Raw genomic sequence first — 26710 nt, 5'->3', positions numbered from 1 at the left:
TCTTCGAATCTATTATCGCATTTTTTGAAATAAGTTATATATATTAGTAGAAATGGTTTGATTTTAAGCACCTTTTAGAACAACTTTGACCCACATTCTTTATTCAAACCTCCCATATTATGGACCCAAGTGGCCAAAATGACATAAGGGCTGTGACCAAACTCCTGTTCTATAGATCTGTCTTCATTCCTTTTAACTGCAAAGGAATAGGCTTTTCCAAAACAGAGACATCTATGTTTTGCCAAACCTCCGATTTTGTTGGAAGCTGAGCTATTTTCTCTACGATTTCCATGTCTTCTGGAAGAACAGATCCGAACACGGTGTGTGCCTTACGCCACTCGTCGTGGTTGGCCAGGCTGATAAAGAATTCCGGGCCGGAATCGACCCAAGCAACTGATCCTCTTCTAATGGTTGGACAGTATTCCTTAGGATTCTCCTCGAATATGATTCCATGAGCTTCAAGAGTTCCTTGGATTAGAGCAAAGGGAGGACCATATGGAGCCTATAAAGCACACAACAAATGAAAAATATACCACATACATTAAGGCTAAGAGATTACTGAAACCTGATATATAAATCCTTTAGGGCGGTGATAATAAGTCATAGAGCTCGTTGCGCTTACGTTTTCGACATGCTCCCCGTTGGAAAACCAGAAGCTTCCGCGACTTTCAGCACGATGAAATTGGCAACCAACACAACCCAATGCTAAGAGCTCAAGAATGAAGTTTACAGAATGAGGAGCGCAGTCAGGAAAAAGCTGGGAGAGAGAGAGAGAGAGAGAGACAAATATCAAATTTATAGTCCTTACTATATGTCCTATGGTTGCTGAATTCTGCATAAAAGAACAAAGAGAGGGAAAGTAAATGTGAAATGAAGTTGGTTAAACTCAAACCTATTATGGTCGATCTATAATTTGTCAACTTACCCGGTCACTGAATCACGACACCATTCTAAGTTCCAATTTAAAAACAAAGTCTCAATTTCAGGTCACTGAATCGCCACACCATTCTAAGTTCCAATTTAAAAATAAAGCCCCGATCCCAAGTCACTGAATCGACACACCATTCTCTACATTCCAATTTAAAAACACAGTCCTGATCCCAAGTCACTGAATCGTCACACCATTCTAAGTTTCAGTTTAAAAACAAAGTCTCAATCACAGGTCACTGAATCGCTACACCATTCTTGGTTCCAATTTAAAAAGAAAGTTATGATCCCAGGTTACTGAATCGCAACACCATTCTAAATTCCAATTTTGAATCGCAACACCATTCTAAATTCCAATTTAAAATCAAAGTCCTGATTCTAGGTCACTGAATCGCCAAACCATTCTAAGTTCCAATTTCTTCTAAATTCTTACGGTAGTTTTGAAACATTCATGAAAAAACAAGACATATTGCAACTTCTCAAGAAAATAGTTTAAAGACGAAGAAAACTACCAACCTTCATGCGAAAAGACCCGTACTCCGTCTCCACTCGAACAATTCCCTTCACAAGAAGAAAAGAAAGAGAGATCATTTACTAATGGAGGCTCAAAATAGATTACAAACAAAGTCTGGATCAGGCAGAACTTCTTTATTCACATCTCACATTATTAAGTTGAAACTAATGAACTTCCATGAGAACTTGATCCCATGAACAAACACTTACTCCTTAATCCATGGAGTCTTGTAGTTTTAAAATCACTCCATATAGAACCCAAATAGGGAATTAGGTTCAAACATATGCACCCATTCTTCTCCGGGATAGCGGCGGGCTCACCGGAGAAGTAGAAGTAGAAAGGAGGAAGAAGAAGATAAGGGGAAGAAAGTTCACAGTAGGTTTTTCATTAGCGCTAATGGTATGGGAACCTCTTAGAACTATTTTTAAAGGTCACGGACTAAATTTTCGGTTTCTGAAACTTCCAAGGCTAGGGTAAGTGAGCGAGTGTGTGTAAGCCCGACTGACTGTTCTAGGCGGGGCGGGCCACGTACCTTCAAATGGTCTTGGTCCTACCGACCACAGAAACTTACTCTCAAACTCGAAAACTAATTCCTTCTACTTTCCTCACATATTCACATAAGATTGAATCCATTCAAACTCCAATCTTACTAACAATCACACAAATTCAATAAAAATGAACATCCAATTGGATCACAGAGGCTCAAAAGTCCACAGAAAGAGGTTGAAGTAAAAGAAAAGTACCTGTTTTTTCCCAAACACAAGGCCAGAAGTCCACCCGACTTGACCTCCTGACTCTCTTCTTTCAGGGTTCATTGTATTCTTCTGCTTCTTCAACCAGCACTGGCACGCAGGTAATACACTATAATCTTCAAATTAATCAAATTCCGACACAAATTCACTGAACTAAACGAATCAAAGTGCCTTCTAACTATGATCAATTTTCAATCCATATCGTATTAAATTTCTCATCATTAGCTAAATGGAGACGAATACTAAGGATAGATTTCACAATCCACCCGCCTTCGGGGTTCAGTGTTCTCGTTGGTACATTGCCCGATGTCCACCTCCTTCAAGGCTCAGCGTCTTCGCTAGCACACCGCTCGATGTCTGACTCCGATCAAGTAATCAGAATGGCTCAGCGGAAGCGTGGTGGGCCCATAACCCACTGTCCCAAGATCGAAATTTGGTTCAGATACCATTTGTAACAGCTCAAGCTCACTGCTAGCCGATATTATTTTGTTTGAGCTTTCCCTTTCGAGTTTCTCCTCAAGGTTCTTAGAAAGCGTCTGCGAGAGAGAGGTTTCCACACCCTTGTAAAGAATGTTTTGTTCCCCTCTCCAGAGGTGGGATCTCACAATCTACCCCTTTTGCGAGACCCAATGTCCTTACTGGACACTCGTTTCTCTCTCAAATTGATATGGATGTCACAAATACAAATATTATATTTCCTAGTCGCACCAGAACAATCCAAGAACATAAATTGGTATTTTGTAATCTCATGAACATGAAACTAAGAATTTTGAATATTCTAGAAAGATTTTGAACCTACTTCGTGTTCTTCCTACCATGAATGGCCTGAGAAATAACTTTCTCACAGAAAACCCAACATTAGAACAGAACAAGAAGGGATAAAAGTGATAGTCCAGAGCCATACCTCACCAAATCTTGATCCGCAAATCTTGGAATCGCCACAGAACACCCAAGAATCACACAAACACCGACCTCTTTGATCTTCGCACATGGCTTTACAAGCCAAACAACACTCCCTCGACGAATTGAACTTAAAATTAGAGCCCCATTTCACGGCACCTCCCCAAAGCTCCACATGGTCAGTACCTCGGCAACACTCTTCCTGTTCCCCATTCTTGACCAAATCGGAAGTAGAAGAAACCTCGACGGCGCTCGGCCGAATGGCCCCGATTAGAAAGTGATAGACCATAATGCAGGAGGAAATGCCCATCAGAAACATGATCGCGAGGGCACAAACGCCACGTTCGGCGTCGCTTTGCCTGCGGCCCATCAGATCGGGTAGAACTGAAAATGGCGACGGCAAGGTTTTGGATGAGAGGATTTGTAAGTATGAACAAGAAATTCTCAATCAATCATAATGAATTTCGGGAATAAGTATGAATGACGATGACACCGAGGGCCAGCGAAGAGCAATCTTGCCGTTCACGAACGAGTTTCCTTATTCTCGTATTTTGGCGGCAATGAATTTTAGTTTTATTCCTCGTCGGTTATCATTTACATAAAAATTTGAAATTAATGAATTCGCCTTTTTCAATAAAATATTTATAACTTCCGTACAGATTGCGGTGAAACCTCCTTTATGATCGTCTTTATAAACCCTATTAGACCCATAAATAAAATTCAAATTTAAATCTAGTTACCATAAATAAAATATTAAAAATTTCAAATTTGTTAATAATATTAACCCTAAATTAAATACATTAATGAACCAAAATTGTATCTATATTAAGAAAAAAACGGAAAAAAGAAACGGCTTTCTTCATTTTAGGTCATAATTTCACTCCACATTTATAGAATAATATTGAAATAAATAGCATACAAGTATAAGAACAAAAGGATAATTAAATGCATATTATTAAGCCTTCATTAAATGATTATTGGAGATTCGAGGGACCCCAACATAATTGAATTTAAATGGTCATTTAAACATACATACATCAACCAAATTGAACGGTTTCTCCAGTGCTTTGTGAAAAAACCTGTGGACTTTTAAGAACTCTGCCTCTAAAAAAGGGTTCCCATCAAAACAAGTGAAAGATCCACCACCAAAATACACTATTATATATAAGTTACAATATGACATTGAATTAGGTTTGAGTATACACATACAAGTAAAGATAAAACAGGACTTTTTAGCTATCTATATGTTCGGTCGGTCGGTCTTGAACCAACAAAAGCGACTCCTGACTGGTGCCTTACTACACTAATCACAAATCATGACCTGCAAGCAAAACTTCGCAACAAATATAACAGCTACACTAATCACAAATCATGCATTTTTTAGCACTGCTACTAGAATCAGAAAAAATCAGAATCAAATCAAATGCCACAAAAAACAGGTTCAAAAGGATGCAGGTTCAAAAGGATGCAGGTAAACGGAAAAGACAGTACATCCTAGTTCCACGAAACAAACCCGTTTCGCTACTATATCTAAAGAACGTTGAAAACACAGCAAAAGTCAATGGCATGGCATTCCTATACCCTGCGAACATAGAGTCTACTATTGTGTGTGCCATTCATCAATCTTTTGTCCAATTTAATACCACCAAAGAAAAAAGAAACCAGACTCTCATCATCACCATATGTTGATTCCATCTTCAATTAAATTTGGCACCCACACACTCCAAAATATCCCCCCACCCCCCACCGCCCGGGTCACTCCTCCTCTCACACAAATGGAGGGTCAGAATATCAATGCTCACAACTGAAAGAAACTTAAAATTTGGTTGGTTTCTCAATGAAGGCAAAACCTCTGTGAGTTTGGTACCCCACACCAGTCTAAGAAAAAACTCTAAAGCTCTGTATAATGGTAAGACTTCAAAGTTCGATACCCCACCAGTCTAAGAACAAACTAAAGCTCTGTATAATGGTAAGACTTCAAAGTTAGATACCCCACCAGTCTAAGAACAAACTAAAGCCTGTCAGTATCAGATCAGAGCATACCAGTAAGTCATAAAATATATTGAATAAAAGGCTCCAGTACATCTCTAGTTAAGCCATCATCATCAATCAACACTCCAAAGACTTTATCAGTACTAGAAAGTATCCAAAAAGCTTGATATTTCTTGCATCAAATGATCACATGGGCAAAATTTACTTGAATTCAACTGTTGGTCTCTCAGTCCTACAAACCATAGAGGGGTTCCAAGACTGCACTAATCCATCAAGGCATCATAAGAAGAATATTCAATTTCTTCACTTGTGACCCCCAAACACCACCTTCCATTTAGGGAAGTGTTCTCAAGAGAAAAACATAAATGCAACTTATGAGAATATGCACAATCAGGCACGTCTTTCTTCACTTCTGAATATGTCACAAGTTCCCTTACATGGTCCAATCCAGAATTACAAATATCAAAAACCAAGGTCTTAACAACTTAACCAGTCGGGTCCATGGTTCAATACATATTCTAGAAATAAAGTTCGAGGCTGTTAATCTTCATAAAGTTTCCTTCCCACAACTGTAGGCAGATAATGTACGCTTCCAAACATTGTCCACATACTATAGGAGCCTCTTTTTCATATCAAGTCTGTTCCATAAACAGATAACTTGTGACCATATTGTTCCACTTCCACCAATCACTCTTCTTAGAAAGAAGAAGGGCATTCTTCTTATGGAGAAAAGGTCTCCAACGTAGAAAGTGCAGGAGGGGAAATAAAAGGAAGAAAGAAGAGAGAAGAGAAAAGAAAGAAGAATCATGGCAAGAATGGAACGATGAAAGAGCAGTATGACTTGCATCAATAGTATGATCCAGACCCACCGCTGCCCATATAGTTTCCGCCTCCTCCCACACTACGTCCAGGGTACATAGATGAGTAAGAGCTGCTACCCGCCTATAAAAAGAGACATGATCAATATTCTTTAAAAAAAAAAAAAACTCGAAATAAAATGTTCACAAAAAAATTAATTCATACATTGCTACCACGAGTCATGTAATCCCCACCATAGCTGGACGAGTACATTCCACCAACGTCACTACTAAAGGAACCTGAACAATCAACGAAAGGATCATAAGCAAAACAATGTCTTGAATTTATCAACCTGAAACTTCCTCCACGTCTCATAGCCTGAAGGCCGCAACATAAACACCTAGTATAAACCCTGACCTGAGATGGAGCTTCGACTATCATATCCTCCAATATTTGATCTGCTGATCCTATCAAACCAGAAATCTGGGTCGGTAAAACAATAAAACTAGAAGCTAATAGTAAACTGCAACTGTATTGCATCTAATCTAATCGCAGACAATCTAAATCTTCCCTATATTAGTGTTCCAATGATGTGGGGAATAACAAACCTGCTGTCATAAGCGTCTCCATATTGAGAAGCACCAGCACCATAATCATAGTCCAAACGACTTCTTGATTGACGAACACCAGCATCAGCATAAGCTGGAGGCACATCACTCTAAAAAGTTGGCCAAAATAAGTTAAGACTACTAACAAGAAATATATGTAACTGTATCAAAATAATGCATATGAAAAATCTTACCAATGAGGAATATGGGCGTTTTGATCCTATTATAGCATCATAATCACGTGCACGTACATCCCGGAAGCTTGGAGGAGGGGGTCTCTCGAACCTTCGGCCATATCCATCATCTACATAAGCTCTCCTGGGTGCATCTCTTCGAGGTGGATCAGAGAAGGCAGCAGCACGTGAAGCATAATCATCTCTATAGGATGGATTTCTCTCAGGTACAACCCTGGAGGCATAGTCTACAAGCATCCTGCTTCTGGATGGATGCAGTTCCTCACGTCGACCATAATCCCTCTTCAAGCTACTCTTTGAATAAGAAGCAACTGTACAGAAAACAAACATCAGCAACTTGAAGTTGAATACCAAATTCAACGTCCGTATAAAAAGTATACATACCAGGAGGTCCCCTATCGTAAGACCTAGCTACGGGAGCAATTGGTCTTCCTCGTGCTGGCATTGCATTGACAGGACGTCTATCTCTAAGCCCACCTGGCCTCTTTAAACCAACAGGTGGGAGATGGCTGCCAACTCCTCTTACTCCACGAACAGGAAGACTTCGTGGACCTGGTTGCCCCCAAGAACCCCTTACTGCTCGTCCAGTTGCACGACCAGGCCAATAATCAGTACGACTAACATGTTTTCCTTTGCCCCTTTGCAAAGGCCTGGACAATCTAGCCCTTACTTTAGCCTAGTAGACGCAAATTGAAGAAGCAATTGTTTCAGAAACAGGAACCTTAGAAAGTAAATCCATTAATTCTGCAAAATAAATAAATAAATAAATAAAATGCTTACCTTGTTGTCCCCTTCACCCAGCTCTGAGTTGTTGATGCTTTTTGCACAGGAAACTGCAGCATCATGTGTGTCAAATGTGACAAATCCAAAATCCTTTCTCTTTGCCGAAGGCATATTGCGGGCAAGCTCAATTTTTTCAATCTCTCCATACTTTTTAAGCAGTCCTCGAACAAATTCTTCATCCCATGAGGCAGGGAGACTATCAACAAAAACAGTCTTAACCTGTTTGTGTGTCACAATAATAATTTAATATCATCGAACATTCTAACAGTGAGTGAAAACAGTATCCACATGTCAAATACCCCCACCCAGTCAACAGAACAAGAGAAATACTTGATAGCACAAAAAAATACAAGCATCATAATTAACCATATATACCAAAAACAAAACATTACTTGACTCAAATAATATTTCCTGAAATAACGACAAGTTCCACATTTTTATCCAAAGATAAATTATGATACTTCGCAAGCAAAAAATAATGCTAGCAATACCAATAATTTAATTCCAACTGGTAAATTTGTCAGAAAAATTAAATACCCAACACTTCATTCAAGAATATTAAATAGTTATCTCAATGCTAACCTGTGCCATAATTTCATCACCAGGATCTATAAAAGAATCAGCAAAAGACACTTTGGCAGGTCTATCAACTCCAAATACAACATCCCTTTTTTGTAGACGCTTGAAGGCATCCATGGCATCTGAACGCGATGCAAATTCCAAAAAGGCAAATCCACGATTTGATCCTTCATTATTACTATCTTCTACCAATGTCAGATCCTCAACATTATCAACTCCATAATGTTTCAACTTCTCCTTCAGCTGGTTCCAGTAATATCATAAAGTCAGGAAATTCAAAACTCCTTATAGCAAAAAAAAAAAAAAAAAAAGTAGTCACTGATCACTAGAACTTGATAAACCCACAACTTACAATGTCCTTTTTCCATGTCTTGCATATGTTACCAAGAAACAGTGTGTCGCTGTCTTGACTTGGAGTCACACCGCATTGTTTCCCATTAATCTGGAATTTCATGCATTTAAATATAATGAACTTGAGGGGGTATGTCCAAATCTTTACCATTATCCTATGTAAACAGGAAAATATTCAAAAATGCTTAAAATACCACTGGGTTCTTTAGCTCCGACACAGCACGCTTTGCCTCTTCCACCGTAGCAAAACGTAAGAATGCAAAACCTTTATTCTTCTTTGTCTGGGGGTTCATCATCAGTCTGACTTCAGTAACTTCACCAACTGCACTGAAAACTTTCTTCAAATCCTCCTCTTTTACATCCTTGTCCAAGCCTCCAACAAACACTTCAAATTCTTTGCGTTTACGCCTCTCCTTTACAACTTCATGATGCTCATCCTCATCAACATCAACCATCCCAGCATGATCACGGTCTTCACCAACTTGTTGATCATCATCCTCTCCTTCGAGATCCTCCTGAGCATCGTCAACATCATCATCACCCATATCACCCTCCTCATGGCCCACATTGTCCACAGGCTCACCCTCTCCATCTACCACTTCCTGAACAGCCTCCTGTTCAATTTCTTTTTCATCAAACTCAAAACCTGCATCCTCCTCAGGTTCTGATTCGGGATCATTATCTTCAAGATCCAAGCGCTCATCCTTTCCATATTCTTCGTCCTTCACTTCTTCTTCATCTTCTGAAACGAGATGTACATTGAAGATCTATCCCAGTCAACAATTCACTCAAGAAAATACACTGGGTATTAAAAAAAGTAAAAACCAAGCATAGCCCTGGAACTTGGGATAGAAATATTCCAACTTCAGGCCAAGTACCCGCACACCTTATACAGACAAAACCTCAATAATATGAGCTAAGGGAAAGAGGGTAAGTTAAGAAATGAGATTCCACCTAAAAAACATAAATAGAATGTAACACAAGTACACATAGTTCTGCGACGATAGCAATTTTCACGTCTCCATCCTCAAAAGATCATTTTAATTAATATTACCCCTGGAAAACTAGTACTTTCATCGCCATATAAGTACATCCACCTTAAGCTTTGGGAAAGAAGGCACTTAGGAAAAGGGTGCAAGAAGTAATATCGTGTCTCAAATTCGAACTACGGAATATAATTACTAATACCCATCAATTAAACGTACATACAGAAAAGAAAATCAACGATTCCCAACCCTATTGCAAACGTTCTCGAAATCAGAGGGCAGTACTTACTTTTAGGAGGAGCGGACTGCTTCGATCTAACTTCGTGCGAAGGTTCAACCTCCTCGACGTCTATGGCAATCGGCTGTTTCTCCTCGACAACTACCGGTTTATTCTGAATAACGGGCTTATCTTCGACAACAGGGCTTTTTTCCTGCACTGTGACTTCCTCACGAAGCTCCTTGGTTTCTTCAACCTCAACCACCGAGACCTCCTCTACCTTCGCTACCTCTTCGACAACCTCCCGTTCCACCACCGGCTCCTGCTTCTCCTGCTTCTTCGGCGTACCTCTGGTAACCCTCCCACCTCTCTTCGAACCTGCCGACGCCCCCCCTCTCTTCACCGTCCTTGGAGGCATCTCGAGAAATTCGCAGAATTATCAGAACAACTACAGAGATCTGAAACGTCGAAGATGTACAACCCTATAAGCTCTGAGAGATTCAAATCGTGTGGTGGAAATACGAAATCTTTTCGGAAATACAAGCGCTTCAAAATCGTAAGATTAAAGAAAAAAAAGAAAGAAAAAAAAGAAAGAAAAAAAACCCTAGAAACAATGGAAGAGAGAGAAGAAATTGAGCATATATAGAGCGGTGGAAAATTAGAAACCCTAATAACGAGGACGTGATTTATAAGCCAAGAGGAGTTACTTGTCTGTGCCACTTGGTCCACGCCCTTACCGTGTGACCGTTTTAATCACCGTCTGATGGCGCGCGTATGATATGATGCGTTTTTTTCTTTATTACTTCAATTCGGTAAAGGATGATATATATTTATTTTTAACTTGCTATTTTATTCAACAAAACAAAATATTAATACTAAAATGTAGTATTAGGAAAAGGAGGTAAATAAAGAACTGAAATGTCACTCGAACCTTGAGTTAGTTGGTTCTTCTAAAATGTGTTGAGGCTCGAACCCTGAGTTAGTTGGTTCCCTTGAAATGTGTCGAGACGCAACAATCGACTGGACATCCAAAAGTAAAGCACTGAAACGTTTCAGTACGAGCCCCAAAAGCAGTATCAAATCGAGAGGCAAATCCTGAATGCTAGATATGACCTCAAAATAAGAGGTCAAGGCCGACAAATGAGATGATGGAAGATAAACTTCGTCGTTAAGAAAAGAAAAAGAGGCATGTGGGCCCGAGGAATAGAAAATGGAATAAGATTTTAGATGGGGTCAAGAAGTAAACGTGCTTGATTTTTGTAGTTTATAAACACGGGTTATTCTTTTTGAACCAAAACGTCTTTAAATATCTCTCATTCGGGCATTTTGAACAATTAAGCTCGATAACCATTTTGTTTTTTGTTTTTTTTTTTAATTAAATTTTCTTTAAATACTTATTGAATTATATAATTTTCTAAAAAGTTTATAGAGCTGAGATAAGGTGAGTGCAAGTAAAAGCACTTTCTAATACATCTCCTTACAATCACTCCCGAGCACTTTTGAGCCGATCTGAAGCTCAAAAAAGGGTTAAAAAGGGACTTGCATTGTTTCGAAGGCCATGAACACAAACGCCAAGAAATCCAAAGGAATTTGGCCTTTTTTAAGAGAAAAATGGTCAGCCAATGAACTCACCCACCAATCGCTCCAGATACTCAAGAGACTCCTTCGCGCTCGAGACGCCTGATCCTCAAGTTCATCACCCTAATATTGTTGGTTGCTCGTCCTCTGGTATCAAGAAAAAGGGTTCTTACGCCACCTCATCCTCAAGCTCATCATCCTGATACCGTTGCTTGTCCTCTGGTTTCAAGAAAAAAGAGTTTCTTAGAGTTCATTCGCTTCTAAGACGCTTGATCCTCAAGCTCATCACCCAGGTACCTTCACTCGTCCTCTAGTTTCAAGAAAAAAGAGTTCCATTGCCCCTGAGACGTCTGATCCTTAAGCTCATCACCCTGGTACCATCACTCGTCCTTTAGTTTCAAGAAAAAAGAGTTTCGTCACCTCTTCAGACGCCTGATCCTCAAGCTCATCACCTTAGTATCGTCACTCGTCCTCTAGTTTCAAGAAAAAAGAGTTTCGTCGCCCCTGAGACGCCTGATCCTTAAGCTCATCATCCTGGTACCGTCACTCGTCCTTTAGTTTCAAGAAAAAAGAGTTCCTTCACCCCTTGAGACACCGGATCCTCAAACTCATCACCCTACTACCATTGCACGTCCTGTTTCAAGAAAAAAGAGTTTCCTCTTTCCTGCCATTGCTCGTCTTTTGGTTTCAAGAAAAAAGAGTTTCGGCCACCTACCCCGATAAAAACAGTCAAAGACAAGGATAAAGCTGCAGATGCTCAAGAGACCACCCAGCTACAAGAAGTTCAAACACCTGCTTCATCTTCATCTTCTTCTTCACAAAAACTTAACAGAAAAAGAAACTTAAAAAAAATCTGATTCTTTCTCACAATATGAACCTCCCTTCCACATGTTTGGAAGCTACAAACTGCAGCAAGTTCAGAAGTTTCAGACGGAACAAAACAAACAGGAAGAACAGCTTGTTGTTCTTCATGTTGAACAGATGAACACAATGAGACTAGAATTTGCAGAGAACAACGAAACTGAATAGTAATAATAATTTACCTCTATATGTGAAAATTTATCAAAGCTTTTGTTTATGGCTACATTGATTAGACAATCACAATCTAGCTAATCCAGTCAAAGATGAACAGAACAATGTGGAAGAAGAAAAAAAGTGGAACAAAACATGAGGAAGAACCTAACTAGGATCATTGTCGAGTTTCAGAACCTGATATTCTCTACAACTAATCATCTTTTGAGAGGAAGGAAGAAAACCCCATTGGAATTTGAGCAAATTGAGCTCAAAAATGGAGGAAGGGGCAGCCATTTTAGGCCTCTGGAGAAGGGATTCTCTTCGCCTTCTTCTTGTTTTCAGTAACTGCCTTGGCAAAAGCCTCCACAATCCGCTGCTGTGAATCAAGAATCATCTCTGTTCGTTTGATCTCCATTTCCATTCTCATAGCTTCGATCTCTCTGGCCATTTCCATCTTCATCCGCTCCATTCTTACAAACCCATCTCCCAGTGTTTTAATGGCGGACACCATCTCTGCAACTGGATCTCCTTCCCTTTCCCTCTCCCCTCTCTTCCCCGTCACCGGCCTCATCGGATTTGACTCCCTCACAACTCTGGTACCGAAATTAACAGCGGCAGGGTTCATCCCTGAACCTGGATTTGAATTAGGGTTCATCTTTTGTTCAGCTTTTGGATAATTTTTCAACCCTGGTTGCGCTATACTCACACCAGTCGGAATTCGAATCCGAAACCCTCCCGCCGCGGCTCCATCTCCGCCACTTCCACCGCCACCATTATTACTCCCGCCACTGGTAATTCCATTTCCATACAATTTTCTCACACTCCGAGTCCCAGAAGCCCCAGCATTCCTAAACTCTTCGTACAGTTCTTGATCATCTTCATCCTCCTCCTCCTCCTCCTCCCCACCGCTATCCGATTCCTCCGGCTTTGCGGACGGCCCCTTCTCCATAGCATCCATTCGCTTAAAATGAACCCAGGAGGACGTAAATCGCGAAAGCGGCATAGACCGAGCCCGCTGAAGCTCAGTACGGTACCGCTTCCGGAGTTTCTCCATCTTGTGACGGCACTGCACGGCGGTCTTCGGCGGCGACGCGTTAGGGCAACGATGTGAAACGGAATCGGCAACATCCTGCCAGTGAGTGGCCTTGAGATTCCCCCGACGAAGGGAATACCACTTATCCCTGTAAGAATCGATGAGAGCAATCGTCTCATCGTGCGACCAGCAGGGAGGCGGAAGACGGCGAGACGAGGCCGTAGCCTGCGGCGGCGGATTGGACGGAGGAGGCAGAGGAGCTGAAAGCGGCAGCGCTTGAAGCGGATTGGAAGGGTGAGAAGAAGAGGGGGATCCATCGATCGGCGATGAAGGAGATCCCATGGCAGAGGAAATCATAAAGGATTCACGAAAAAGAATGGAAAATTGAGAGATCTGAAGAGAACCCAGAAAGGGGAAGGGAGTAGATCTGGGAGAGGAAGAGGGTTGAAGAAGAGAGAGCGGCGGAGAGAGAAAGAGAAAGAGGAAAGGGGGGAGGAATTTGAGGATGAGGCCACCGCTAAGGGGGGAGGGCTAAGGTGCGCCGGGGGAGGGAGGTGATAAAGTGCGCGTGGGGCGCAGGGGAGGAGGAGGGAAAGTAGTGACATGTCGAAAGTTGATTGGGCGGGGAGGGTGATGGGATGGTGGGCGATGGGCATGTAAGCCGCCGCCAAGGGTGGGGTGGGTGGGTGGGTGTGGGTGGAGGGATGGATGGCGTTTGGCGTGGGGACTCGCCACTGGGGGCTCTTTTTTCCTCTCTCTCTCTCTCTCTCTCTCTCTCTCTCTCTCTCTCTCTCTCTCTTAATCTTCACATGGGATTTGGCCTTGGTGGTGGAGCAATTTGGGGATTTTCAGATTTCTTCTCATTCTTTTTGCTTCCCATTTCTATATGTAACTCTCTTTTTTTTTCTTTTTTTTGTTGGATTCCTTTTAGTACCAAAGGAACAAAATTCTAAAAATGGGTTGATTTATGAATAAAATTAGGCTAAATTACCTTAATTATGTCCCAATTTAAAATTGTCTCCTACCACAATTTTATTTATAATATGTCTCTCTTCTCTTTTCTCCCCGTCCTTCATTGTTTTTCGTCCTTTGTTACTCTTTGCTAATGTCGATGGTTGCTTTATGCTCACTCACATCCCTTGATACATAACGGGAGATCCCCTTTTTGCTTTTGAGGGACTCACTCGTATCCTTTGGATATGGAACGATTGATTGTAACACGGGAGATCCCCTGTTTGCTTTCGAGGGACTCACTCATAGGCTTTGGATATGGAATGGGGTAGTTCTTGCTCACTCACATCCTTTGTAACACGGGATTCCATGCTATCCTTTGTAACACAGAAGATTCCCTGTTTGTTTTTAGGGATTCACTCACGTCCTTTGGATATGGAACGAGAGAGTTCTTGCTCACTCACATCCCTTGTAACACGAGAGGTTCCTTGCTATCCCTTGTAACACGGGAGATTCCCCGTTTGTTTTCGAGGGACTCACTCACGTCCTTTGGATATGGAACGAGAGAGTTCTTGCTCACTCACATCCCTTGTAACACGAGAGATTCCCAGCTTGCTTTCGAGAGACTGGCTCAAGTGAGCACGAAAGGAGGGAGCAAAAGAAAGAGAAAAAAATTAAAAAATAAAGTCAACTCCTCTCCATTAAGATATAAAATAAACCATTTTCTTAAAATTTAGATTAAAATGTAGGGTTTGAAAAAACAAAATAAAAAATAAAAAGGTTATAATTATTTAATGAAAAAAGTCTTCCCAAATTCTCCAACGACTCCTCTCCACCCGTTTACCAATGTCACCGAGACAAATAGTTGGTAGCTTTTATTTATTTATTTATTTATTTATTTATTTTTAGCACAGAAAATAAAGAACTAATAAGCTCAAAGTCAATCTTGAAGAACCTCACCGGTCGATTACACACCAAAAACTAACCACCATCTTCATCCTCTACCTCCGTAATCTTCATCTCCAATTCTCCACTTCAATTCGGTCTCCGCCGCTTTTGGTGATCAATTCAGATCTTGATCCGCCGTCGTTCACGGCTAATGGAGGCAGCTGCTGGCGGCGCTGGTCCGGCGCCGTTTCTCATCAAGACCTATGAAATGGTTGACGACTCCGCCACCGACGAGATCGTCTCATGGTCCTCTTCCAAGAACAGCTTTGTGGTCTGGAATCCCCCTGAGTTCGCTCGCGTTCTTCTTCCTACGTTTTTCAAGCACAACAACTTCTCCAGCTTCATTCGGCAGCTTAATACCTACGTAAGTTTCTGGAAATTCCTCTTTCGCTTCGTGTTCTGATTTCGTCGTCTTTGTGATTTGAGTTTCTTCCTCCCGTTAATTGATCGTTGAGTATGTTCCTTACTGCGTAATAATGGTTTTATTGCTGTTTTTTCTCCCTCATTTACATAATATGCATATGTGTTTAAACATAATACATTCATCTCATGCGTTTTAGCGATTCTTGATTGTTCTGTATTCATTCCAATTCCAGTTGTTTCTGTATTTACGAGCTTCAATTGATGTAACTCGTAGGGATTTAACTAATTACATATCACGAGTTGCGTTGATAAACCAAATTTCGTTTGTTAATCATATTCTGTTACGCAATCTATTAGCTTCGAGATTCTCAAATCGCCTCGTTCTTTGGGAAGTTTTCTGAGAAGAATTTTCCAACAGATCTTTCTAGTTGAGATACTACAAGAAGAGAATTCTCTCCACTTACGCTTTCGCTCCTGCTCCCAATTTGTTATTACTCGATTCATATATCAAGAAATGGACCTTCGGAGGGAATGATTTTTCCATCTGTCATGCTAAATCTCTTGAACAGCTACTGTTCTACACCTCATTTTACAAGAAAATCATATCATTCTTTCGTTTTGAAAAACTGAAGTGACTATGGGATTAAAAAGTAGCATGAACTTGAGAGGTTTGAAAATTTTGTTGGCAGGGCTTTCGAAAGAAAGATGCTGAGAGGTGGGAATTTGCCAATGAAGATTTCATAAAGGATAAAAAACATCTGCTGAAGAACATCCACCGTCGGAAACCAATTCACAGTCACAGTAATCCTCAAGGATCTCACGTAGATCCAGAGAGAGCTGCTTTTGAAGATGAAATAGGGAGGCTATCAAGTGAAAAAACAACAATTGAAGCTAATATCTCAAGGTTCAAACAGAAAAAATCGAGTGCTAAACTTCAGTTGCAAGATCTAACGATGAAGGTGGAAAGCATGGAAAAAAGGCAGAAGAATTTATTGGCTTTCTTAGAAAAGGCTGCTCAGAACCCTTCTTTTGTTGAACATCTTGCTCGAAGGGTCGAGTCTATGGACTTTACAGCATTTAACAAAAAGAGACGACTGCCTTCTGCTGATCATTCACAGCCAGTCGTCGAAAACAGTTTCTTGGATAGCCATTGTAGTTCCAAATCTGAGCCTGGGAATATTTTTCATCAAGATTTCTCACATAAGCTGAGATTAGAAACTTCATGTGCATCAGATATTAACTTGATTTCATGTAGCACTCAGAGTTCAAATGAAGAAGGGGGAAGTTCACAACGAAATATGTCAAGAGCTGTCCAAGAACATCTTCATTTTGCAGCTGAAACATTAGATCTCTCAGACACTGGGGCATCGTTTATATTGAAGAGGGATTCATCTTTGTCAGGGAAATCACCTAATGACAAGAGCCCACTTCTGCACTTATTGCAACCATATGTTAGTTCCAAAGAAGATGGAGATAGTCACATCTCCTGCCATTTGAATCTCACCCTGGCTTCTTCTTCGCTGCGAAACAACGACACTGCTTGTTCGGTTAGAACGCCACAACTGGATCAGAATGTTAGAAAATCCCCAGGTTCGAAGGTAATTTCAAATGGAAAAGAATCAGATATTAGACTGGGTTGTCCCCAAGATACCTCAATGAACAATCATGGACCTCCAGCTGCTCCTATCAGGGTCAATGATGTTTTCTGGGAACAGTTTCTTACCGAAAGACCAGGTTGTCCTGAAAGTGAAGAGGCAGATTCTAACCACAGGGAAAATCTATACAAGGAGCCATATGATGGGAGATCAGGCCTATCTCTTTGACTATACAGGTAATTCCAAAGCTTTTCTGACACTTTATATAGGTTTCTCTGTTTCATAGTTAGTTTTGACACTCAGTTAACAATAAGTGAATTCTGATTAGGATTTGCTGTTACTTTCTCTAGTTTCTTTGTGATTTTTCGGAGTTACTCGTACGCTGTTGTGCGAGATCTTCTGTTGAGGATTGTGGGGGTGGAGTCCCACCTCGGCTAATTAAGGGGTTGATCATGGGTTTAGAAGTAAGGAATATATCTCAATTGGTACGAGGCCCTTTAAGGAAACCAAAAGCAAAACCACGAGAGCCTATGCTCAAAGTGGACAATAGCATACCATTTTGTAGATTCATGATTCCTAACATCTTCGTGGTACACTTACAACCGTGCTTAATGGTGTTCGTTCATGAGAGTGATTAGGAAGGTCAATTTTACAACTTATTAAATACCTTAGCTTAGAGATGACTTCACCACAACTTACCTTGAATACTTCATCTGTATATTCATGGAAAATTTTGCTAAGAAACACACACACACACACACGTCTTTGCTGAGTTGCTTAACCATTTTGGATGTTGAGTGCATTCTCTGGAATAAACTGTCTTGGAGCCTATGAATCCTCTTTATTTTTATTTAATCATTTCTTTTTAGACGTTTGTAATTGCTCGAGCTAGTTTGCACCCGTTACTGTACAAAATTTAGTTATCGAAGAAACTTGTATGATATTAAATCTTTAATAGACGACTAAGTAGCTTGAATGTATTTCCTCTTTCTCTATTTACATCGACTTTTATTGACCACTAGACCAAGACGTGGCAGTTTCGTCTTTGTTCATTCTAGTTTCATGATAAACAAAGATCTACACTCGAGTTGTTGAACAAGCTATGTTAGCTAATGATTTAATATCAAAATTGATGAAACGTCGGTATTTTCAATGAGCATGTCGATTAAATATGAATATAGACACAGAGATAAAATATGAGTACGACCCCTCTGACCCCGGCAAAACAATAACAAACCCTAATCTCGAATGAGTTAGGATCATTTTGCTCACCGTCCTTGGATATCAATAATTATTTTTTATTTGTAGAATGTGATAAATCATTTTCCAAATTAAAAAAAAAGTAATAATCCCAAATTATTTTCTTGCCATTTGAAGAAGGAAGCATTAAAAATTACGTTTATTTACGTGAAATTGATAATTTGAATTGTTAAAATTGATATATTTTTTTTCCCAAGTCGTTTTGATTAGTTTAATGGGCCGAAAAGTACATCTGGACAACTTGGTAAGTGGGCTTCTATTTGGGCCTTAAATTGAAGCCCACGATTGAACCGTAAGCCGTCCGCGTAGCGTACTCTACGAAAATATTTCACCTTATAAATAGTGAAAATTTCTATTCTCTCTCACGTTCCCGCCTTCTTCATCTTCAATGGCTTTTTCTTCTCTGTTTTTCGTCGGTTTTCTTCTCCGTTTCTACCGCTTAATCTCAGCCTTCTCTTAATCTGTTTTTCTTCTCACGTTTTTCGTCGGTCCAATCGAAATTTCAACGTCATTGAAGTTCTTCTGCCTTACAAGAAGGAAGAGGTTAATTATGTAAAATGGTTTGGGCCGGAAGTTGTTGGCTGAGAAACTGAGAAGCTGCGCGTACCACTTCAATTGAGTTTTCAGTCCGGACCAATTGATAAATTGAGAATACTGTAACCTTCTCCAGTTTCGAAGATCAGAGGTAAAATTGATTAAGTAATCGTTCTTAATCTGTACTTTGTCGATCGGTTAGCTTAAGCTTAACTGTGATTCTGATTGCTACTCCCTTCTCTCTTGATTTGAACTGAAAAAGCTACAAATGCATTAACATCGACTCTTTCAAGCTTTATTTCTTGCCACAACTTTAACATATCTGCATAGGAATTCAGTTTTTGTAGATTATTTTCTTGATGAGGCGTCTTTCTTTGTCGCTTGCAACTGCACAAGCTCTGCCATGTTTTCGGTAACGTATTTATGCTCAAAACGATCCCAAATTTTATATGATGTTTTTGTAGCGAATGAAATGATATTATTGACTTTCAGCATAAATTTTTATACGATGTTTTTGTAGCGAATGAAATGATATTATCGACTTTCAGCATAAATTTTAATAGTTTTGATATCAATGTAGATGTTTTTCTTAAAATTCATGATCTTACTTTTAATTAATCAATGTCGGAACTACCTTCGAGAGGAAGAACAAATTCAGTCATTATAGATCCAATTACACATGATGCTTATTCTCCTTTCTACAAGTATTTGGACTGACTTCAGAATTTATTATGATCTTTCTCTAGATGTTTGCATTTTATGAATCTTTGATTTCCTAATAGAGCTTAAATTGAATAAGTATTTAAAATTTTTAATAGAGCTTGAAAATTTTATTGATTTATCATTTGATTCTTTTAAGTATGAAGCCATGCTTATTTTTAGATGATCCATACCCATTATTACATTCCTTATGTTAAATTCGATCCCTACGTTTGATTTAATTCTTTGTTTTTTTGCTTCCAAATTAATTCAGTAAAACATTGTGGAATTGACCTAACCCACTCTCCCAAACAATCCATAACGTCAAGGGAAAGGCAAATTGATTGTCTTTTGACCAAAATTGCCCCTTTTTGGGTTTTTTTTTTTTTTTTTAATTTATTAATTTATTTTTAAATATAAATATTATAATTAATGGTCGGGTCGGGTAGGGGATTTAAAAATCCATCGAAGCTCAGTGGTCGGGATTCCTGTCCATCTTATTCACTATGTAGTTCAATTTTTTTCTTTTCTTTCCAAGAAATTTAAATTTTATTTAGTATTTATTGAGTCGATTATAGATAACTAAACTACGTTGATGTTTCTGGGGAAAAAAACACAGTTTTCTTTTATAAACAAGATCTGTTTTGTAATTTCTTTTAGAGTCCCGTTTTAAAGTATTTTTAGTAAATAAAATTAAAGAAATAAATGTTAATTTTGGTGGAACTTAATTTTTTTTAAAAATCTTATTGGGAAATAAATCATTTGGCTACAATTTTTTTGACCGTACCAAATAGTAAAATGGTATTTTTGGAGTACGTGATTTTCTTAAGGAAATATAGAATAATTACTATTTTTTTCTTTTTTAAAAATTAGCTATAAGTATCAATTTGTTAGACGAACACGACTCTCCACAATGGTATGATATTGTCCACTTTGAGCATAAGCTCTCATGGTGGGACTTCCATCATCCAACACCTCCCCTTAATCGAGGCTCGACTCCTTTGGAGTCATAGTCATTTTTGACTGCCTTCGAGGAGGGGCTTGGCTCCTTTTCTTTAGGAGTTCTTTGTTCGATATTTGAGGATTTATCAATCTATTGGCACGACTAAGTTTAGGGCATGGCTCTGATACCATGTTAGACGAACACGACTCTCCACAATGGTATGATATTGTCCACTTTGAGCATAAGCTCTCATGGCTTTGCTTTGGGTTTCCCCAAAAGGCCTCATACCAATGGAGGTAGTATTCCTCACTTATAAACCCATGATCATTCCCTAAATTAGTCGATGTGGGACTTCCATCATCCAACACAATTGACTTGTCACAAAGAGAACTCTATTTCAAGTTATCACTTATCATACAAACACACTGTTGTCTCTCAAAGTCAGAACTATCTTTAAACTCATAGAAAAGAAATAGATTCCTTTTCTTTTTTTTTTGAGAAGTGAAATTTCTATGTTTATAGAATATGCTTTCGTGTCGTAAAATTATATGCAAAATCCTCGTCTGTGTGAATTCTGAGGAGTGGTTGACAATGGATAACAACGAACTTCTGTTGATAGAGAAAGGTTTCATTTTCATTTTAAACTTATGGGTTTCCATTTACTTTTGGTAAAACGGAGGCAAAAAAGCATTACTATTTATGACCATTCAACCAAATCTCACATTCAGAGCCCATATTGCTGGAGAAGGAGACGAAACAGTGAAGAACAGCTTCAAAATGCCAAATCCCACTCTCTTCTTCCTTTTTTCCATCCTTCTTCCACTTGTTTTCCTGCAAACCCATTTCTCATTCTGTGATGCGATTCTTGATCTTAGATCTTTGAAGGGCAGTGAAATCGATGTTATGGCAAAAGGGGTTTGCAATCAGAAGATCGGGGAGTGCCTGACTGAGCCAGAAATGGAATCAGAAGTCAGTAGGAGAGTTCTGATGATGCAGAAGAAGTATATAAGCTATGACACCCTTAGGAGGGACATGGTTCCTTGTTCAAGACCAGGCGTTTCATATTATGAATGCCATCCTGGTCCAGCAAATTCTTATGACAGAGGCTGCGAGGTCATTACCAGATGTGCTAGAGATGTGCACGACATAAACACTTGATGATGATGACGGCACTAGTAAGGTGAGAAATTAGAGTTGCTATTTATTTATTCTTTTAATTGTTGGTCTTTTGGAATATCTGGGTTTTTAATGACTATGCCAGTGTGGTGCATTGTTGATTTCTTGAGAGATCTGGGCTTTCCTGAGGGGGAAAACCTCGAGATTTGACTCTGCTCTCTGGTTTTAAGGATTTTGTAGACTGGAGTCTGTGATTTCGTCTAGCAATCCTAAATTTGGCCAATTGGGTGTTCATAACTGATATCCTTCTCTTCTGTTCCCATTTAAAAGAAGAAGAATAAGAAGAAGAAGATAGGAATGAAGAAAGCTTTTCTTCTTAGATCTTCAGGCAACTTAGTTACTGGTTTATGAAGAAGAAGAAGAAGAAGAAAACTTGATTTGAAGTTGTGATAAGGGTTGGGGTTGAGTTGAGTAATGAAATCAGAAGATCTTTGAATGTCAGACGCTTTCATGACATTGATTTTTCTTTTCTGGGTGTGATGGAATCCTAATAGATTATTAAAATTGATAAATCTACTGCGATGGAAGAGGGAAGTACTGATTTTATGATCTCGACTATACTAGAAATCATTAAGTGCTTTCCCTCCTGGTTGTTTTTTCTTTGCTGGAAATGGGGATTCATTGGTATAAGGAGGATGTAAAGATATGAAACGTGGGATATGGGGTGTGAATGTGCCACGTCGTTGGAGAAGAGCACGAAACATTTTTTACAAAGGTGTGGTAACCTCTCCCTAGCCGACACATTATAAAAAACTTGAGGGAACCTAGGTAACCTCTCCCTAGCCGACACATTATAAAAAACTTGAAGGGAAACCTAAAAAGAAAAGCCTCAAAAGGACAAGATCTGCTAAGGTGTACATTGTGGTGAAATAGTGCGACATCAACTCGTTAGTATAGGAAAATGTGCTGAAAGTGCTTTCCCAAGGCAAGTTTTCTGGAGATTCTTGTGAAATGTATATCACAATTAGGACAACGGGGACATTGTGGTGTGAAGAAATCAACTTTTGTGAAGTACATGGAAAATTGTAGGAGAAGAACTAGTAATTTCCACGAAACCAAGTCTATTGAGAGAGAGAGAGAGAGAGAGAGAGAGGTGAAGATATCTTGGGGCATATTCCTGCGAGTGAAGGTGATCAAACATAAACAACACCAAAAAACTGGCCTGAAAAAACTGACCGTGTACTTACCGGTTCGATCGGTGTTGAATACCGGTTCGATCGGTGTTGAATCTGTCGATCGACGTGTGTATGTATGTGTTGAATGCAGGCCTTCTCCTTTCTCTTCTCTTCTCTATTTCTTCTTCATTGTCTATTGTCATATGCAGTAACCCAGTCGTTTCATCCCTCCTTCCTTCCACATTTTTCAATGTTTTCTCGGTAGAACCGAGTGAGAACCAATGTAGTGAGTTGGTCAGTGTCACGATGCCCTTCAAAACCAATGATCTCCGACTGACTGATGATCACCCCTACCTGTCGTGAGATATCTGACTTGATACCAACTACTGTTCTGGATTGTCTTATCAAACTTAAGACATTGTCTTGGACCGAATTCCATGGGTAGATAGATACGTTGAATCCTCTTTCATATTTGGGAAGTTCTAGGGATGTTTAAACAAATTTAGGATTAGAGATTAAGCTTATATGATCTATGATTCTATGTAAGCTTTTCTCCTTTATGCATCACTTTTAGCAGATCTCTAAGTAGTCTACCATGTTGTTCTTTACGGCTTTCCATAGAAATTTTAAATCAGATTGTGTGGACAACTAATATGAAATGTAGATCCTTTTATGGGATTTAAATGTAGATCCTTTTGAGATCCCACAATGGTTGAAGAGGGGAACGAAACATCCTTAAAGGGTGTGGAAACCTCTTAAGACGCTGCAAATACCAAGCGATTGTTGGCTCCAAAGGGGTGGATTGTGAGCTCCCACTCAGTTAGAGAGGGGAGAAACGGCTCCAAAGGGGTAGATTGTGAGCTCCCACTCAGTTAGAGAGGGGAGAAACACGTTTTAAAACCGTGAGATTGACGGCAATACATAACGAGCTAAAACGGATAATATCTCTTAGAGAGACTAAAATAATATTTAAACCATGTTTATGGTTTATATTGCTCGTATATTCTTGAATCTAGAAGATTATACTGTGATTTAACTCTGAGAATGTAATTTTGAAGCTTGTTATTGGGATCCCTTCAACTGTTGCGCCCAGAAGCAAATATCAACACCAGGATGTTTTGTTCATTGAGATCGAGCATGAAGATTTATTTATGTGGTTTTGTAGAAAGTAGTGTTGAATTATTAATGATAAGTTAAAGAATTTGTTGTTAGAAATGGAATTGCCTTTGAACTTCATACATTGTAGCCACAGCTTTTGGATCCCATTGGTCCTCAGCAACATCACTTTCAGAAAATTGCAGTCAATCCCACACAAACCCAACCCAACCTTATTCAATCCATTTGTTCTTTGACAAAACAACTTAAAATTGGATCGTCCCGACCGATACTGCCCCGTCCCACCGTCCTTTCAGTACCGGTAGTGATCGGGCTTGTAAGGACCTTCAATGGGGACGCTAATGTAGTCAGCTTGGTCCTTACTGAGCTTAGTGAGCTTAGCTCCAAGCTTGCCTAGGTGAAGAGCAGCAACTTTCTCATCTAGACGCTTAGGCAAAACGTACACTTTCTTCTCATATTTTCCAGACTTCCTCTCATTCCAAAGCTCAAGCTGTGCGATCACTTGGTTTGTGAATGAACAGGACATCACAAAGCTGGGGTGGCCAGTGGCACATCCTAAGTTCATCAGCCGCCCCTCCGCCAACACGATGATGCCCGAGTTCGTATCGGGGAACACCCACCTATCAGTTTGAGGCTTGATCGTAATGCGCTTCACTCCGGGGTAAGTCTCGAGCCCATTCATGTCGATCTCGTTATCGAAGTGACCAATGTTGCAAACAATTGCATTGTTCTTCATCTTCCTCATATCACTCACCATGATGATGTCCTTGTTGCCTGTGGTGGTGACGAAAATGTCTGCCTGTGATACCACATCCTCAAGTGGCAAGACCTGGAAGCCTTCCATCAATGCCTGGAGGGCGCAAATCGGGTCGATCTCCGTGATGATGACACGAGCTCCTCCTTGTTTGAGGGCAAAAGCACAACCCTTGCCAACATCTCCATAGCCACACACAACAGCAACCTTGCCAGCAATCATAACATCAGTAGCTCTCATCAGACCATCAGGAAGTGAGTGGCGGCAACCGTACAAGTTATCAAACTGTTTCATCAAGTATTCAAAGCAATTGCTTAATCAGTCCATGAAATGTTCATACAAGATCTCAAAAACAGCCAGATTCAAGCACAAATGTACTAAATAATTCGCCCCCACTCTTAGAAATTAGTGATAACCAAAGTATTAGATGAACGGAAATAGAAAAGAGATGTAACTCCAGTTCCTTCGAAAATGGTAAGATCTTTGGCACAAGAAGAAGGAAGACCCAATTCCAAGTTGTTCAAGAATAGTGGTATTGAGTTTCTCGCCCCTTTGTCTTAGGATTAGTCCGTTCTATTTCTCAATGAGGGCAAGGGAATAGATTTAACCCCTTTGCCTTAGGATTACTCTCCACTAAAGTATCATATTATCTACTTGAGTATAAGTTTTTATGGTTTTGCTTTGGGCTCTTCTAAAAAGCCTCATACTAATGGAGAGAGAGTATTCCTTAATTTATAAACTCATAATTAGCCCCTAGACGTGACTTTCATCATCCAACCCAAACCATTATTACCTTGCTCTTAGTGACAGAGTCATTGACATTAATGGCAGGGAACAGCAAAGTTCCATTAGTTTGCATCTGGTACAACCTCTTCACACCTGTGGTCGTCTCCTCCGAGACACCGACCAATCTCTCCTTCATCTTGTGGTACCTCTTAGGATTCGTCTTCAATCCATCTCGAACAATGGTGAGCACGATTTGAAACTCGGCGTTGGTAGTTGAAGAAGGATCCGGTAGCGTCCCTGATTTTTCAAAGATCTCTTCTGCCTTAACTCCTTCGTGGATCAACATCGTAGCATCGCCACCATCGTCGACAATGAGATCCGGACCACCGTCGGGGCCCCAATCCAAGGACCGCTCCGTGCACCACCAATACTCCTGCAGAGTCTCTCCCTTCCAAGCGAACACGGCGGCGCTGTCGCGAGCAGTGGCCGCAGCAGCGTGATCCTGAGTTGAGAAAATGTTGCAGGAGCACCAACGGACCTCGGCGCCTAGAGCGGTTAAGGTTTCGATGAGGACGGCAGTTTGGATCGTCATGTGAAGAGATCCGGTGATTTTTGCTCCTTTGAAAGGCTGCGATTTTCCATATTCAGTTCTGCAAGCCATTAATCCAGGCATTTCAACCTCAGCGAGATCAATTTCGAGGCGACCGAAATCGGCTTGCGCCATGTCCCTGACCTTGTACTCACGGCCACTGCTGGTTTTGTCTACTAACAGAGACATTGCTAATCAAAATTGAATTAAAAAAATGACCAAACAAAAAGAAATCAAATCGAATTCAAAGCGAAACGAAATGGAACTTTCGTTTCAATTTTGATTTCTGTACTTTATTTCTTCTGAGATTCGAATTTGAAAGTGGCTATGGGGATTTTTTGTGTGTTTCAGATGAGCGAGTCGAGGCAGATGAAGTATGGAGGGAGTTTATATAGGCTCTAATGGGAGTGTGATGGACGGTTGAGATTTAATGACGACGTTTTATCTGTGATGAGATATGTGGTCTCGGGGGGGGGGGGGGGGGGGGGGGGGTGTTCGTGGATCTGGTAAAAGCAGCTTGCATTCTACACGGGAGTTATGCGGGGCCCACTTGGACCATAAGAGTGACACGTGTTGACTGTCCATTGGAGGAGTGTTCGTCCATTTCTTAACGGTCAGCGCGGGAAATTAGATCGTTTTCCGTTAATCGTTTGATCGTTTGTACGGTGAGGATCCTAATTTCCTCTCCTCCCCTTCCCTCCATTTTTTTAAAACT

General features: G+C 40.1%; 6 protein-coding genes across 9 annotated transcripts; 2 read left to right on the top strand and 4 right to left on the bottom strand.

The window, feature by feature from the left end:
- Positions 1–2: 2 nt before the first annotated feature.
- Positions 3–3655, bottom strand: LOC111790169 (uncharacterized). Its single transcript, XM_023671004.2, has 5 exons — positions 3098–3655; positions 2185–2283; positions 1444–1488; positions 623–757; positions 3–502 (listed from the first exon to the last, which is right to left on the bottom strand). Exons 1-5 carry the CDS (start codon positions 3461–3463, stop codon positions 170–172), a joined length of 978 nt encoding a protein of 325 aa, XP_023526772.1. The 5' UTR covers positions 3464–3655; the 3' UTR covers positions 3–169.
- Positions 3656–5457: 1802 nt separating this feature from the next.
- Positions 5458–10216, bottom strand: LOC111790024 (uncharacterized). 2 transcript variants are annotated; one of them, XM_023670785.2, is made up of 11 exons: positions 9674–10216; positions 8593–9140; positions 8400–8489; positions 8051–8290; positions 7466–7687; positions 7070–7361; positions 6686–6996; positions 6492–6601; positions 6301–6350; positions 6109–6182; positions 5458–6027 (listed from the first exon to the last, which is right to left on the bottom strand). In XM_023670785.2, the coding sequence occupies exons 1-11, from the start codon at positions 10017–10019 to the stop codon at positions 5932–5934; spliced, it is 2379 nt and encodes a 792-aa protein (XP_023526553.1). In that variant the 5' UTR covers positions 10020–10216; the 3' UTR covers positions 5458–5931. The 2 variants fall into 2 exon arrangements, with proteins under 2 accessions (XP_023526553.1, XP_023526554.1); XM_023670786.2 differs by having other exon boundaries at positions 8593–9137.
- Positions 10217–12201: 1985 nt separating this feature from the next.
- On the bottom strand, positions 12202–14064 carry LOC111791557 (uncharacterized). Its single transcript, XM_023672944.2, has one exon. The coding sequence runs from the start codon at positions 13581–13583 to the stop codon at positions 12489–12491; it is 1095 nt and encodes a 364-aa protein (XP_023528712.1). The 5' UTR covers positions 13584–14064; the 3' UTR covers positions 12202–12488.
- Positions 14065–15089: 1025 nt separating this feature from the next.
- Positions 15090–18082, top strand: LOC111789777 (heat stress transcription factor A-5). Of its 2 annotated transcripts, XM_023670460.2 has the most exons (3): positions 15090–15489; positions 16178–17319; positions 17434–18082. In XM_023670460.2, the coding sequence occupies exons 1-2, from the start codon at positions 15277–15279 to the stop codon at positions 17309–17311; spliced, it is 1347 nt and encodes a 448-aa protein (XP_023526228.2). In that variant the 5' UTR covers positions 15090–15276; the 3' UTR covers positions 17312–17319; positions 17434–18082. The 2 variants fall into 2 exon arrangements, with proteins under 2 accessions (XP_023526228.2, XP_023526227.2); XM_023670459.2 differs by having other exon boundaries at positions 16178–18082.
- A 2997-nt stretch (positions 18083–21079) lies between these two features.
- On the top strand, positions 21080–24587 carry LOC111790305 (protein RALF-like 24). 2 transcript variants are annotated; one of them, XM_087122598.1, is made up of 2 exons: positions 21080–21699; positions 24448–24587. In XM_087122598.1, the coding sequence occupies exon 1, from the start codon at positions 21219–21221 to the stop codon at positions 21675–21677; it is 459 nt and encodes a 152-aa protein (XP_086978724.1). In that variant the 5' UTR covers positions 21080–21218; the 3' UTR covers positions 21678–21699; positions 24448–24587. The 2 variants fall into 2 exon arrangements, with proteins under 2 accessions (XP_086978724.1, XP_023526933.1); XM_023671165.2 differs by lacking the exon at positions 24448–24587 and adding an exon at positions 23869–24046 and having other exon boundaries at positions 21087–21699.
- LOC111790571 (adenosylhomocysteinase-like) lies at positions 24193–26372 on the bottom strand. The gene is made up of 2 exons (XM_023671528.2): positions 25474–26372; positions 24193–24965 (listed from the first exon to the last, which is right to left on the bottom strand). The coding sequence occupies exons 1-2, from the start codon at positions 26182–26184 to the stop codon at positions 24219–24221; spliced, it is 1458 nt and encodes a 485-aa protein (XP_023527296.1). The 5' UTR covers positions 26185–26372; the 3' UTR covers positions 24193–24218.
- Positions 26373–26710: the final 338 nt, after the last annotated feature.

Source organism: Cucurbita pepo, chromosome 3, assembly GCF_057944985.1.
Source record: "Cucurbita pepo subsp. pepo isolate OVF chromosome 3, ASM5794498v1, whole genome shotgun sequence".
In the NCBI taxonomy this organism is placed as follows: domain Eukaryota; kingdom Viridiplantae; phylum Streptophyta; class Magnoliopsida; order Cucurbitales; family Cucurbitaceae; genus Cucurbita; species Cucurbita pepo.
Note: the sequence above shows the minus strand (reverse complement) of the source record. Positions and strands in the feature narration are given on the sequence as shown.